Source organism: Cololabis saira, chromosome 17 (genome assembly GCF_033807715.1).
Source record: "Cololabis saira isolate AMF1-May2022 chromosome 17, fColSai1.1, whole genome shotgun sequence".
Classification (NCBI taxonomy): Eukaryota; Metazoa; Chordata; class Actinopteri; order Beloniformes; family Belonidae; genus Cololabis; species Cololabis saira.
In genome coordinates, this window is record NC_084603.1 from 43,406,640 (window position 1) to 43,419,356 (window position 12,717).

General features: G+C 40.2%; 1 protein-coding gene across 1 annotated transcript; it reads left to right on the forward strand.

Annotated features, from left to right (window-relative positions):
* The first annotated feature begins 2,273 nt into the window (after window positions 1–2,273).
* Window positions 2,274–8,350, forward strand: fgf8a (fibroblast growth factor 8a). The gene is made up of 5 exons (XM_061745001.1): window positions 2,274–2,439; window positions 2,536–2,572; window positions 3,364–3,544; window positions 5,922–6,028; window positions 7,992–8,350. The coding sequence occupies exons 1-5, from the start codon at window positions 2,408–2,410 to the stop codon at window positions 8,274–8,276; spliced, it is 642 nt and encodes a 213-aa protein (XP_061600985.1). The 5' UTR covers window positions 2,274–2,407; the 3' UTR covers window positions 8,277–8,350.
* The last annotated feature ends 4,367 nt before the right edge of the window (window positions 8,351–12,717 follow it).

A 12,717-nucleotide genomic window follows, 5' to 3' on the forward strand; every position in this document is an offset into this window, starting at 1 on the left:
TCTTAAAATGCACTCAGTTGCTGTTCCCTAATGGCTTAAATGCATTATCATTTTTATTTATAAATGCTTCTTAATAAGAATGATTCTTGTATGAACACCAAAATACTTTTGAGTCTTTCAAACGTGATAAAACCATTGCAAAGTTTTTTTTGTTGTTGGTGGGGGGTGGGGGGGTTCTGTGTAAAAATATGACTATTAGAATGGTGGACCTCTGATCATGAGTGGAGGAAGAAAGACAGAGAGAGCAGAGGGGGAAGGGTGTTTGCCCCCTGCAGGATTACTGATGGATGCAGGGCTCCTGGGGTTAAGGGGAGGGCATCAAGGCACTGAGCCAGCGTTCACAACGGCAGCTACCTACCGCTCATAATATATATATGCCAAACCAGCTTCATTACATCTTTAAGTCCAACACACACTGGCCCAATGTCTGTTTTACAGGCATGTTACGTGTTTAACTTGTGTGACATGTCTCACACATATACACCCATACACAATGCAAAGGCCTTGGAAAGTACTGCACTCATAATTTATAACAAGTCTATGAGTGCAAGGCTTTATAGCAGATGAGTCAATCCAGTGTGCAGTCCCACTGAAAGCGCCACACTGTTATAATATCGTACAATTTAGCGTGGTTGCTGTTCCAGGTCTTTGCTCCTCCCTAAGGCCTTATCGTCTCAGGTGGAGCGCCCCCTGGTGGCTCAAATCGGTGGGAGATTGTCAGTCTGTGGATATGGCTCCACTTTCTCTTAACAAAATTGTTACAGTGAAGAACATTATGTGGGTGGGTCAATACATAACTCGTTATGATCCCTAGTTACATTAAAAAAAAAACTTGTGTAAGCCTAATTGAAAGTTTTATTTTTGTTTTGTTATTTTTTGGTCCCTGAGTACATCAACATTTACATATTTTAATGCTACATAATATACATTATTACAATATATATTACCTTGATGAGGTTGATGTAAATCAACCCGTCTGAGTTTCTGTGGCTTTGTGGTTCCCAAATCAATCAATAAGGTATCTCATTATTAACTCATTAATGGCCGAAAACAATTGTTACTTTTTAAGAAAAGAGCCCATCTAAAACATGATTAATTCAATTCAATTCAATTTTATTTATATAGCGTCTATTACAACAGATGAATTAATTATATTAATGGCCTCAATTATATTAATGAATCTGTCTATAAATTAATTAATGTGGCTTGTTATGTTATCACAAAATGAGACGAATTCTCGAAGCTGTGAAAGTCACACGGGTCCGTAGTCTAATTTGTGTTAATGAATCGATGTTACTCTCAGTCATCAGGTTTGTTGTTTAACAGAATTTGATGTAACTTCGAACAAACCCGTGGTTACGTTTTTATCTGCTGTTGAATTCAGCCTTCAACGCGAGATGAGGCCGCTCTCTTTATCAAATGACGGATGGGGGTGTTTTGAAAACGCTAATCACCTGTAATCCTTTTAATGTCTCACACTTCGCCTTGTCAATACACAAAGCTGAACAGATCCTGCTCCACTGCGCGCATCCCGAAAGGACAAACACAAATCTGTGACAGGATAGAGGATGCAGAGGAGGGCCCGCGGGGACATGGAGGGAACCTACTCCGTGACTTAAAGTGTGTATGAGATAATGAGAGTTGGTCATTTTGTACTTGGGTGCACTCTGCAGATTGATGGTGTACAGGGCAGCCCAGGCTCCTCCTCGCCCTGCTCCCCCTACCAAAGTTCGGACACCTCCCCAGGTAAGGAGATGCTTGAAATCAAGGGGAGGGGGGAGTGGAGCTCGGAGTGCCCGCTTTTGTTCTGCAGGAAAAGGGGCTTGTTCTTAGCAGATCAGCCTCCCATTTTAACCGGGGTGTGTGAGCGCGGAGGGAGAAGCCTGGCTGAGGACTGGGATGGGAGCAGAGGAGGGACAGCAGGAGCGTTCAGCTGGCAGGGTTTCCACAGCGCAGGAGCAGCACAGCCGGGCAGCCTGAGCGCCTCACAGCGGACTCAGCAGCGGACTCAGCAGCGGACTCTCGCACGCCTGAAGGCCGGAGAGGACAGGATTACAACCCAGGAGGAATAGTCTGACAGCTCGGACAAGACAGCAACAGCCTGCAGCGCCTCTCCAAAACTCCAACACGCATCTTGGCTTCTCTGCACTCAGACCTCTCTCAGCCTTTTGAGTGATCAAATACAGCGTTTGAGTGGGAATTTGTCTGCGCCTGGAACTGATTTCAGCATGTGTCGGCCGTGCGGGCGTCAGCTGTTCTGGCAGAGCCTCTGACCTCAGGAACAGGCTACGGACAAATCTGGGGACTTGAGCTCTTTATTTGAACATCTTTGACATTAGCTGAACTTCTGCGACCTAAGGGGAGCCTTGGGAGTTTTTACTGGGTCGTCTTTTCACCTCCATCCAGCATGAGAGCCATCCCATCCAGACTGAGATATCTGTGAGTAATGTTCTTCTTCAGCAGCCTGCTGTTAATGCGCCTCATCGCGTTCGTGAATTATATAACTCAGTGCACCCTCTTTCTTATTATTTGCAGGTTTCTACATTTATTTGCATTTTGCTACTATGCTCAGGTATGTCACTTATTTTTCTTTATTAAAAAATGTATTTTTTTCATGTCGGTCGCTACTACAAAGAATGATTTTAAAAAGCACAAAGTGCATGATGTAGCTGCGAGGCGGTAACAGCCGTGGGAAGGTGCGGGGTGATCCTGCGGGATGCTGGGGCTCCGCGGGGAGACCCTGGCACACGACGCCGGGACAGAAGGATCATCCAGGCAGGAGCAAATGTTTGGTTGAAAGTAGGCTTCCGTTCTGCTGCTGGAAACCGCTGAACCTCGGTTAAAACCGAGGTTCGGCGTTTCCAGCACAACGGAACCGTGTGGAGAAAAGACCAAGAAAGACAAATAGGCTTACAAACTCATATGTATAACACAATTAAAGTTGGATTTCTGTTGGTTTACACCACGAAAAAGCCTAACATTTATCCTTTTTCCTTTTTTTTTTTTTTTTGCTCCAAAACGCACATTCTCCTGTACACAACATGTAATCACACCGTGCGTCTTTTCTGGAAGCGGTCACTTTTGTTTGGCAGCATCTCCTCTCTGTACAATTGTCACTTAGGAAAACAAAAAAACATGTTATTCCTCCACAATATTCCCTCTACACATAAGCGTAAAACATGTCAATCATTTGCCGATACACAATTGGCTCCACCCTGCTTTGCGTTGGGATAATTCCCAGAAATTAACAGTAAAAACGAATTAACTAAACAAATGAATGAAAAAATAGTTTACAAAAAAGGCCTAGATAGGTATCACATAAAAAAAAGTAACACGACTGTGATGCCATCTAATTTCTGACAGGTAACCAATCAGTCCCCGCCTAATTTCACGCAGCATGTGAGCGAGCAGAGCGCAGCGACGGACCGGGTGAGCCGCAGGCTGGTCCGGATCTACCAGCTGTACAGCCGAACCAGCGGCAAACACGTGCAGGTCCTGCCCGACACCAAGATCAACGCCATGGCCGAGGACGGAGACGCTCACGGTCAGTAAACCAACAATCAAGAAAGTAGTGCTCTTTGTGTTTGTCTTTGTTTGTACCGGGGTGTCCAGGCCTTTACCAGCCAGAGCTGTGATGAGAGACGGCCCTGTGGTCGGGGACGGCTCTTTGTGGCGCATCAGATGCTTCCTGACCACTAACCGGTGCTTGTTTCACTGTTCAGCCGAGAACATGTCACCACTGCTTCAATAAACCCCACCCTGCCTCGTTCCTGCCAAAAAAAACAATCAAGAAAGTTAAAAAAAAAAACTACAAATGGTTGATTTGATTAATCTTTAGCAACGTCATTACTCTTTAGTAGGTGTTAAGTGTACTGCTGCTGAACAAAGTGAGTTTCCCCATTGAGGGAGAAATAAAGGATAATCTAATCTAATCTATAGTAATTTAGTAGATTTACCCACAATTTTCTGTAGTCTTGCTCAATGAAAATGGATGCATTTAAGTATGTTTTGTGTTCGTTTTCTAGTTACACTGTAATTCACATCTGTGTCAATTCAGCCTAAACATACCTTTCAAGTCGGCAGGTTGCAATTTATCAATTTATGATGATAATGATGTGATGATTATTATTACGATGATTATTATTTAAACAATGCAATTCAAAATAATCTGCTCTTGACAAGGACTGAGAATGTCTGCAATGCAACTCTTTAAAACCCATTCAGACAGGCTCTGCAGTTAAGTTTTGTGGGTAGCCTACATGTTTTTCCATTTTTTTAATGGGTAGAAGAAAGGGATTTGGTGAGTTATTCTCTGAAATGTTGTAGTTTACAGTGAAGTAAGGCTGATTTTATAAAATGAATACAATAGTGAAGTAGAGGCTGCAGTACACTGTATATCTGAGATATGACAAGTAGCAAACTGATAACATATTTGAAATCATTTCAATTATTTTGTAAAGCGTACAGTACACAGTGTTCAGTATTTGCTGTCATTCAAATAAATCAGTAATTCAGAATTTTTTAAATTAAGTCACATTCAGTAAATAATCAAAATTTGCAGCATTATAATATGCAATAATTAATCAAACTGAAAAAAATAAATAAATAAATAAAGAGCAGAATTTCAGTGGACCTGAGGAGAACCAAGTCTTTGCAGCATTTGTGATCCTGATCTGTACACTCGCAGGCTCAGAAGTCAAAGAAACTGTCTGGTTGGATGTCAATAGCGCTTGAGGTTATCCTCCAGAGATGCTTCAGATCTGGAACAGCCATTAAAAGTCATCCTACTTCTGCTTCTGCCTCTTGAACATTTCCTGGAGCTTCTATTACCCCTCTACCCCAACCTTCAGCTCTATTTAATACAGTGTACTTACTGTTTGTAAATGCAATTGCTGCAAACTCCCTCAGTCACCTGAACTCATTCTGTCCAGAATGAGAGAAACTATGTGAGAGGAATCATGACTGTGTGTTTGTTTGTTTTTTTGACACATATGTCCTTTAGTCCACTTAGCTTTGACTCCTGGTTCTGACCACAACTCCAACTCTCAGACATGTAGTGTAGGGCGGGAAGAGCCCCGACAATCCTCAGCGTCCCAGCAACCCTTTGACTGATGCCATTTTTTTCATGAGAAAATGTGGATTAAAATGGAATCATTGTTCAGGCTGTTTCAGTTTAATCCAATTTATTTATAGAGCATTTATTACAATGCAAGTTTCCGAAGACCCATTTGTTTTGGTGTTCTTGATTAGTGAGTATGTAAAATATATACACAATATATACACAGTACAAATATATCATTTGTGGAAAGGATTTCCAAATATACAGGGTGTTATGTTATCCAACTGTGTCAAATAATAACAAACCTTTTTGTTTATTTGTTTTCACAAAAATGCACAAAACGTACTAAAGTTATATCTTTGGAATATTCTGCATTCTTAAACTCAGCTGTTTTTGTGCAATCGAGAAGAATGTGGAGCTTTGTGTGTGTGTCTATGATGTGTGCAGTATTTGAAATGGAATTCGTTGATGGGAATGCCAGGAACACTTTTTCAGCTTTCAAATAATCACAAGACACGTGGTTTTATCATTTTTGAGAGTTTCAACTTGCATAAATCTCCAGAAATTGTCCCAGACTCTGTGTGCGTGCATGTGTGCGTGTGTGTGTAAGTGTAGCTGTGCATGTCTGCAAAGGGCTTTGAAGCCCTTTGTGTATGCTTTTTTTTTAAATGTTCCATCATTTTTGTACATGCACACTGTCTGTGCATGATTGTCTGCTCATGAGTCAATCATTAAGGTTTTATTCCAGGTTTTCATATTGATCGAATTGTCAGGGCAACTGCAGAAAAGTCCTCTCTCGATAGAAGCAGAGATGCTTTATCCTGTAGTTTGTGACACAAATCTTTTTGTTTGACTTCTTTAGCTAAACTCATTGTGGAGACGGATACATTTGGGAGTCGAGTGCGCATCAAAGGAGCTGAAACGGGCTTCTACATCTGCATGAACAAGAGAGGGAAGCTCATTGGCAAGGTGAGGATGAAAACTGACTACCAGCTGAAGCAGAGACAAAAGACTGGTTACCTTATTGTAGCCAAGGTCAAAGAGTCACCGGTTGTAGAAGCACACCATGGGGAGTTAGAAAAGGTTTAAGTCTTTGTCTCATATGGTTGTAAAGGATAACAGAAAATATTAGGGCATACAGGCAGAAATAAAGCTGGACTGTTTCTTAACAGTTTCTTCTCAGAACATTTGAAATAATCCTGTAGTCTATTCTGTCATTTATCCAATCAAGAAAAATTAACAAAGAAAAATCTCTGCTAACTTCTTGATTAACAAGTGAAACATGGTGGAATTTAAGATACCTTATGAAACTATAATTGCACAGGAGATTCATGGTCGCTTACACGAAATATACTTAAGACCAAGATTAATTAACTTTTATATATCTATGAAAATATTTAAGTGATTAGGTTGGAAAAATTCTATGTTTTTCTAATGTCAGCAAAACCAGCAATGATATAACCATCAATGTTTGAGTACAGGCAAGGCCCCTTATTAATAAAGCATATTTCAAATACGGACACAATTCACAGTACCTTACAAGAGATTTCATCACAATGTGAGAAACAATGGATAATAAAAACCAATTAATGAAAATAAATAGAGAAAGATTAGAAATGACAACATACACAGTCCTATACCCAGATTGATCTAAACCAGCTGGATGGTGTAAGGTGTGTTTTCATCAATAATCAGTGTGTGGCAGCTGCAGTTGAAGAATTAAGTCCCATATCTGAGTGAAGTGTCATGCTTCCCAGTGAATATGGTGGTGCATGCAAGGATGAAGCTAAATTGAGGCAGAGCCACAACCCACCCTCCACACTCCACCCCCCACCCCCCACCCCCAAACTCCCTCTCTCTCTCTCTCTCTCTCTCTCTCTCTCTCTCTCTCTCTCTCTCTCTCTCTCTCTCACACACTCCACTCTCTCCACTCCTCCACCCACCTAGCACCCTGCCTCGGACACCATCTGCCCCGAGCTACCAACCCAGGCGCCGCCCACCTCAGTGTGTGTGTGAGAGAGAGAGAGGAGAGAGAGAGAGAGAGAGAGAGAGAGAGAGAGAGAGAGAGAGAGAGAGAGAGAGAGAGAGAGAGAGAGAGAGAGAGACACACACAGAGTGAGTGTAAAAGAAGAGAATGGACAGGCAGAGTGTCCTTTGGATGCATGTGTACATATCTTTGTCATAATTATTTTTAACACTCTTTTGTCCATAAAGCAGGAAGGTTGTAACAGTAGTGCAGTAGTGTGTCCATTTAATGGTATTTCACATGACCTTACTGTACAGTTTACCACTGACTGAAATTGTATAATAGCTTTAATTTCACATCATTAATTCACGGTCATACATCACTCAGCTTTTTACATGAGCTCCAGTATTGTCTAAAGTGAAAATCATGGTTTAATTGGATATTTATGAAATGGGACAGAGCACGAGTGAGACACAATGAAGACTCTATCCATTGATATTTAACCTCACTGATTTAATATGAGCCCAATCACAAGGGTACATTTAATCTGGGATGAAGGTGGCAGTGCTGATGAAGGCTGGAAGCTGTCCTGCAGGGTTAGGGTTAGGGTTAGGTTTAGGGTTAGGGTCTCTGCTGTCTCCTGCAGCAGAGACCCACAAGGGCTGCAGCTGAAACTCTGCTGAAGGGGGAGAAGTCCCCCTGACATTCCCCTCTCTCTGATCTGTAATGACTGTAGCATATGCTCCATGTGTGAGGGGTGTGTGCTGTGTGTGTGTGTGTGTGTGTGTGTGTGTGTGTGTGTGTGTGTGTGTGTGTGTGTGTGTGTGTGTGTGTGTGTGTGTGTGTGTGTGTGTGTGTAGATGCAGGTGAAAAGCTGCGCCAGGAATATTTTTTATACCTTATATTTCCCATCTACAAATTTTAGGAAAGGATTTCCCAGTGACCGTTATTTGTGTGTCTTTGCAGAAAAATGGACAGGGCCGTGACTGTATTTTCACTGAGATTGTTCTGGAAAACAACTACACTGCCTTGAGGAACGCTCGGTATGATGGCTGGTACATGGCCTTCACCCGCCGAGGGCGACCGCGAAAAGGCTCACGGACACGCCAGCACCAGCGTGAGGTCCATTTCATGAAGAGGTTGCCAAAGGGGCAGCAACCCACCCACCCAAGCAGCCACCGGCCTTTTGACTTCATTCACTACCCTTTCAGTCAAAGGACTAAACGTACACGGTACTCGTCAGAGCGCTGAAAAAGCTCTGAAAGACAGAGGTGCTGGTTAGGAAAAAAAAGCTGAATAATTTACTGAATTACCTGCAGCTTACACACACACGCACTCTTTTTCTGTCCAAAAGAGGTTCTGTTTCTACTTTTCTTGAAGTTGTACATGAAAAAGAAAACACAAGAAGTATATTTTTGTACTCCAGACGTCTAGTACTGATGTGTAAAAAATGTATGAAAATAACAGACTTCTTTTTAGATGCACATGTTTCATTGTCTGACTCATGATGAACCTCTCTTTAGAATGCATTGTGTTGTCTATTGCATGTCATTTTGACCAGTGGAGTCATTTTTTAGACTCTCGCCTGCTGCTCAAGGAGACTTGAAGGGCCCTGATTGAGCGTCCTGCCAGAGAATGCCGTGTTCCGAGACACACACTGTCAGACACTGCACTGTAAAGCGGCAACAAACATTGCGGAGTGCTTTTTTCCAGATGCTCTATCCTGGTAATTTAGGATCAATATTCACCATCTTTAAGAAAAAAAAGAGCTTTAATAGCATCTGACAGAACAATGTGGCAGCTATATTTTATAATCAGAGGTTCTCTGATTGGACTGTAGTGTTTTTCATGTAAAAAAAAAAATATTGAAGTGTAAGACATTCTGCTTGTAACCTTTGTTTTTGTTTACCTTATTAATTAATTAATTACTATTTTTTTCTTACTTATATAAATATATTTTTATTTGAGAATGTGCAAAATTATTTTAAGGATGAAATATTTATTTAAAAGGTGTAATAAAAATGTACAATAGATTACAGATATTAAAATCTTGTTTGTTACATGTTTGCATGGGTTCTATTTATGAAACCATGAACAGCCAGACACAAGTTTTCCTTATTAGTGTTTTTTTCATGAATAATTGTTTCGCTGGGAGTAGATACATTGTGGTTAGTGATTACTGAAAGCTATGTTTACATCAGTGCATTTGCTGCTTTAGCTGTTTGGTGGATTATGATTTTATCTATTTTAGTTGAAAATGATTAAGACCCAGTCTCCAGGTTTCTACACAGATGTTGTTTTACTCCAACAAATGTAATGGCCCAAGGATTTGAGATGTTAATAATGATGAGAAGCCAAAGAACGTACACCCTGCTCCTGTAAGACATGAGAAGGCTCCACCTACTGTAATAACTGGAATTGACAGTTTTTGGATGTTTATACAAGAGCAAACCAGGTTACGAATCTAAGTTGTGATGTATGTTTTTGAAGGGTCCTACACAGGTTAATGCAGAACACAAAGGTTGACAACAAGCAGTGTGCAGTGTTAGGATAGCCCTTTGTGTTTAAAAAGATGCCTTTTAAAACCTCTAAAACATATATAAAACTACAATATTTATATTTGTAGTAGTTTTGTACCAGCTGCAACATTTCTTAATTTATAAAATATGCAGAGAGAGTTTATTTATTTATTTTTTTTTACCTTGTCTGCACACATATTATTGATTGATACCATGACGGTAGAAACCAAAAGTGTATATATGTGCATTATTACTATATTTAATATATATACATATATATACGCACACATATGCGTACACATACATAAATATACACATACAAACCCAGTTTTTGTTTTTTTTTGGGGGGGGAGGGTGACGACATCCACTGCCAATCCAGGAAGCAGGAACACACGGAGACACACGTCAAGCACTGGAAATCTGCAACAAAAAGAAACCACAAACAAAGCACGAAACCGGCACGGAGCCAACCAAAACTAGAACAGCAATCGACCTAAATCTTGAGATCTGATCGCAGTCTGAGCTAAGCTATCGCTACCGCTACCTAAACCCAAAAACTAGAGAGCCAGCATGCAGGTGAACAAGCCAGTGTGTATGTCTATGTGTGTGTGTGTGTATGTATATGATCACGCGTGTGTGTGTGTGTATATGCATGTGACTAAGTGACTATATGTGTGTGTGTGTGTGTGTGTGTGTGTGTGTGTGTGTGTGTGTGTGTGTGTGTGTGTGTGTGTGTGTGTGTGTGTGTGTGTGTGTGTGTGTGTGTGTGTAATAAACCAAACAAAGCTCCACCTGAAGTGTATCTATAGTGGGGGAGGGGGGGGAGCAACCCCGCCACCCGCGAGACCAGAGGCCGACACGGAAGAGCCCGGGAGAGAGAGTTTATATGATCACTTTAAATAGTGCCTTTATTACATTTATCTCAGAAATGTCACATAAAGCAGTTTCAATGCTTTAAACAAAATCCAGATAAATTACATGAAAACAAACCCCCAAAAATGTATTATGTATTTATGATAACCTGTGGAAATGTAGGAGGGGTAAAAATAACAAATCTTAAATTATACAAATTCGGATTATGAATGTGAAGTGGAAAATTGGAAAATTGAGCATTTAAAATAGAATGAATTGAAAAAAGAGAAATAAACTGTCATGTGATTTTGATAACTTAAAATGGTATGACTGAAATGCCATTTTTATTTTATAAAAACAAAGCAATATTTTATCATTGAAAAAACAAAACTGCCATGTATTATCTTTTTTTTTATTTTATTTTATTTTTATTGAACATTTTCACCATATAACTTGTACAGTACACAATGATTCATTCTTTCTCGTTGTTCCCCAGTAGGGGGACTTAACAGGCAAATATGATGAAATAAAATAAAATAACATAAAATAAAAAGAAATAGAACATTTCAACACCTGTAGCTATGAACTAGGGGTCTTTGTTCCCAAGATTTGTACAATTCAAATAAAATCTGACCTAATTGGTTTTATGTACTCTAACCAGCTTTCCCAAATTCTTTTAAATCTGTCCATCTCTAGTCTCACAGAGAAAGTTAGCTTTTCCATCCCATATATATTGTGTATAACCTCAACCCAGTCTTCCACCTTAGGTGCCTCATCCTTCATCCACTTTCTGGTAATTGCTTTCTTACTTGCAATCAACATTATCCTAAAAATATGTTTGTCCCCAAACCTTATAAAACCTATGTCCAGTTTCCCCAAGTATAATACCTTGAATGTAGGTGGAAGATTTACCTTCAATACTTTGTCCATACAGTTCTTAAGTTCCTGCCAGTAGCTGCGAATGGAGGGACAACTCCAGAACACGTGAAAATGATCAGCTTTATCCGCCCCACACAATCGCCAACACTTTGTATCCCGATACTTTGCCTGTGCTGGCGTTCTAAAAAATCGTACGATGTTCTTCCAGCCATGTTCTCTCCAAGTTAAAGAACAGGTCGTTCTCCATTGCTGTTCATTTATCTCTTCCCATTCATCCACTGATATGGTAATATTTGCGTCCCTCTCCCACCTCTCTTTTATATACACCGTGTCCATTTCCTTTAAATCTTCCACTCCCTTATATAATTTTGAAATTAGCTTTTTTCCCAGTTTTGATTCATATGCTGAAGTGAACATTCCAATAATTTCTGTCCCCCTCCCCTCTATACCCCCCCTCATCGTCTGCTCTAGATAGCTTCGTAATTGCAAATACCTGTATAGATCTGCATTTGTTAGGTTATATTGGTCTTTTATCTCCTGAAAACTTTTAATCTCCTTCTTTCTTAAGAGCTCCCAGAATATCGTTGGTCCCCTTTCCCAATTTTTAAAACTATTATCTATTCTGTTTGGTATGAAATCGGAATCGTACCCGATCCACCTTAACAATCTACTTTGAGTTCTTAAGTCATTTTTTGCAATCAATTTAAACCAAATCTTAAGTGATATATCCAGCCACGGGTTTGCCCCTTCTCTAACGTGTGTTCTCAGGTTATTGTCCCCTATTATTGCCTGAATAGGTACCCCATCCGTTGTGTCGGCCTCAATTTCCTTCCATCTCGCTGAGTAGGAAGGGTTGTATATGTTTAACAATATTTTAATTTGTGCAGCTTGATAGTAACTTTTCAGACATGGAAGTGCTAGCCCTCCTTTGTTTTTAGGTAACTGCAGTGTTCTGTACCTGACCCTAGGTCTTTTCCCCTGCCAGACATATCTAGAAATCATCTTATCCCATTCCCTAAATTCATCTTCCGTTACTTCCACTGGTAGACTCTGGAACAGGTACAGAAGCCTGGGCAGTATGTTAATTTTTATCACCTCCACTCTTTGTGTAATGCCCATGTAAGGTATCAGATTCCACCTGCTAATATCAGATTTGATTTTATTAAGTAACAGGCTGTAGTTGATGGATTTTAATAGTCCCAAATCTTGAGGTAGATTAACTCCCAAATATTTTATTGATTTTGATTCCCAGTTGAGCTTGAAATTGTCCCTAATTGTTTGGCCTGGTGTATAGTTGAGAGTAATAACCTGAGTTTTTTGTATATTTATTTTATAGCCTGATAGATGATCATAATCCGTAAGGGTTGTCATAAGAGCAGGGAAGGACACATCCGGGCTAGATAAATACATTAATATGTCATCTGCAAATAGAGCTATTTTTT

Coding starts and splice junctions, on each gene's coding strand:
- fgf8a (XM_061745001.1), top strand. CDS start 2,408: ATGAGAGCCATCCCATCCAGACTGAGATATCT. Junction 2,440..2,535: donor CCATCCAGACTGAGATATCT/GTGAGTAATGTT, acceptor TATTATTTGCAG/GTTTCTACATTTATTTGCAT. Junction 6,029..7,991: donor GAGGGAAGCTCATTGGCAAG/GTGAGGATGAAA, acceptor GTGTCTTTGCAG/AAAAATGGACAGGGCCGTGA.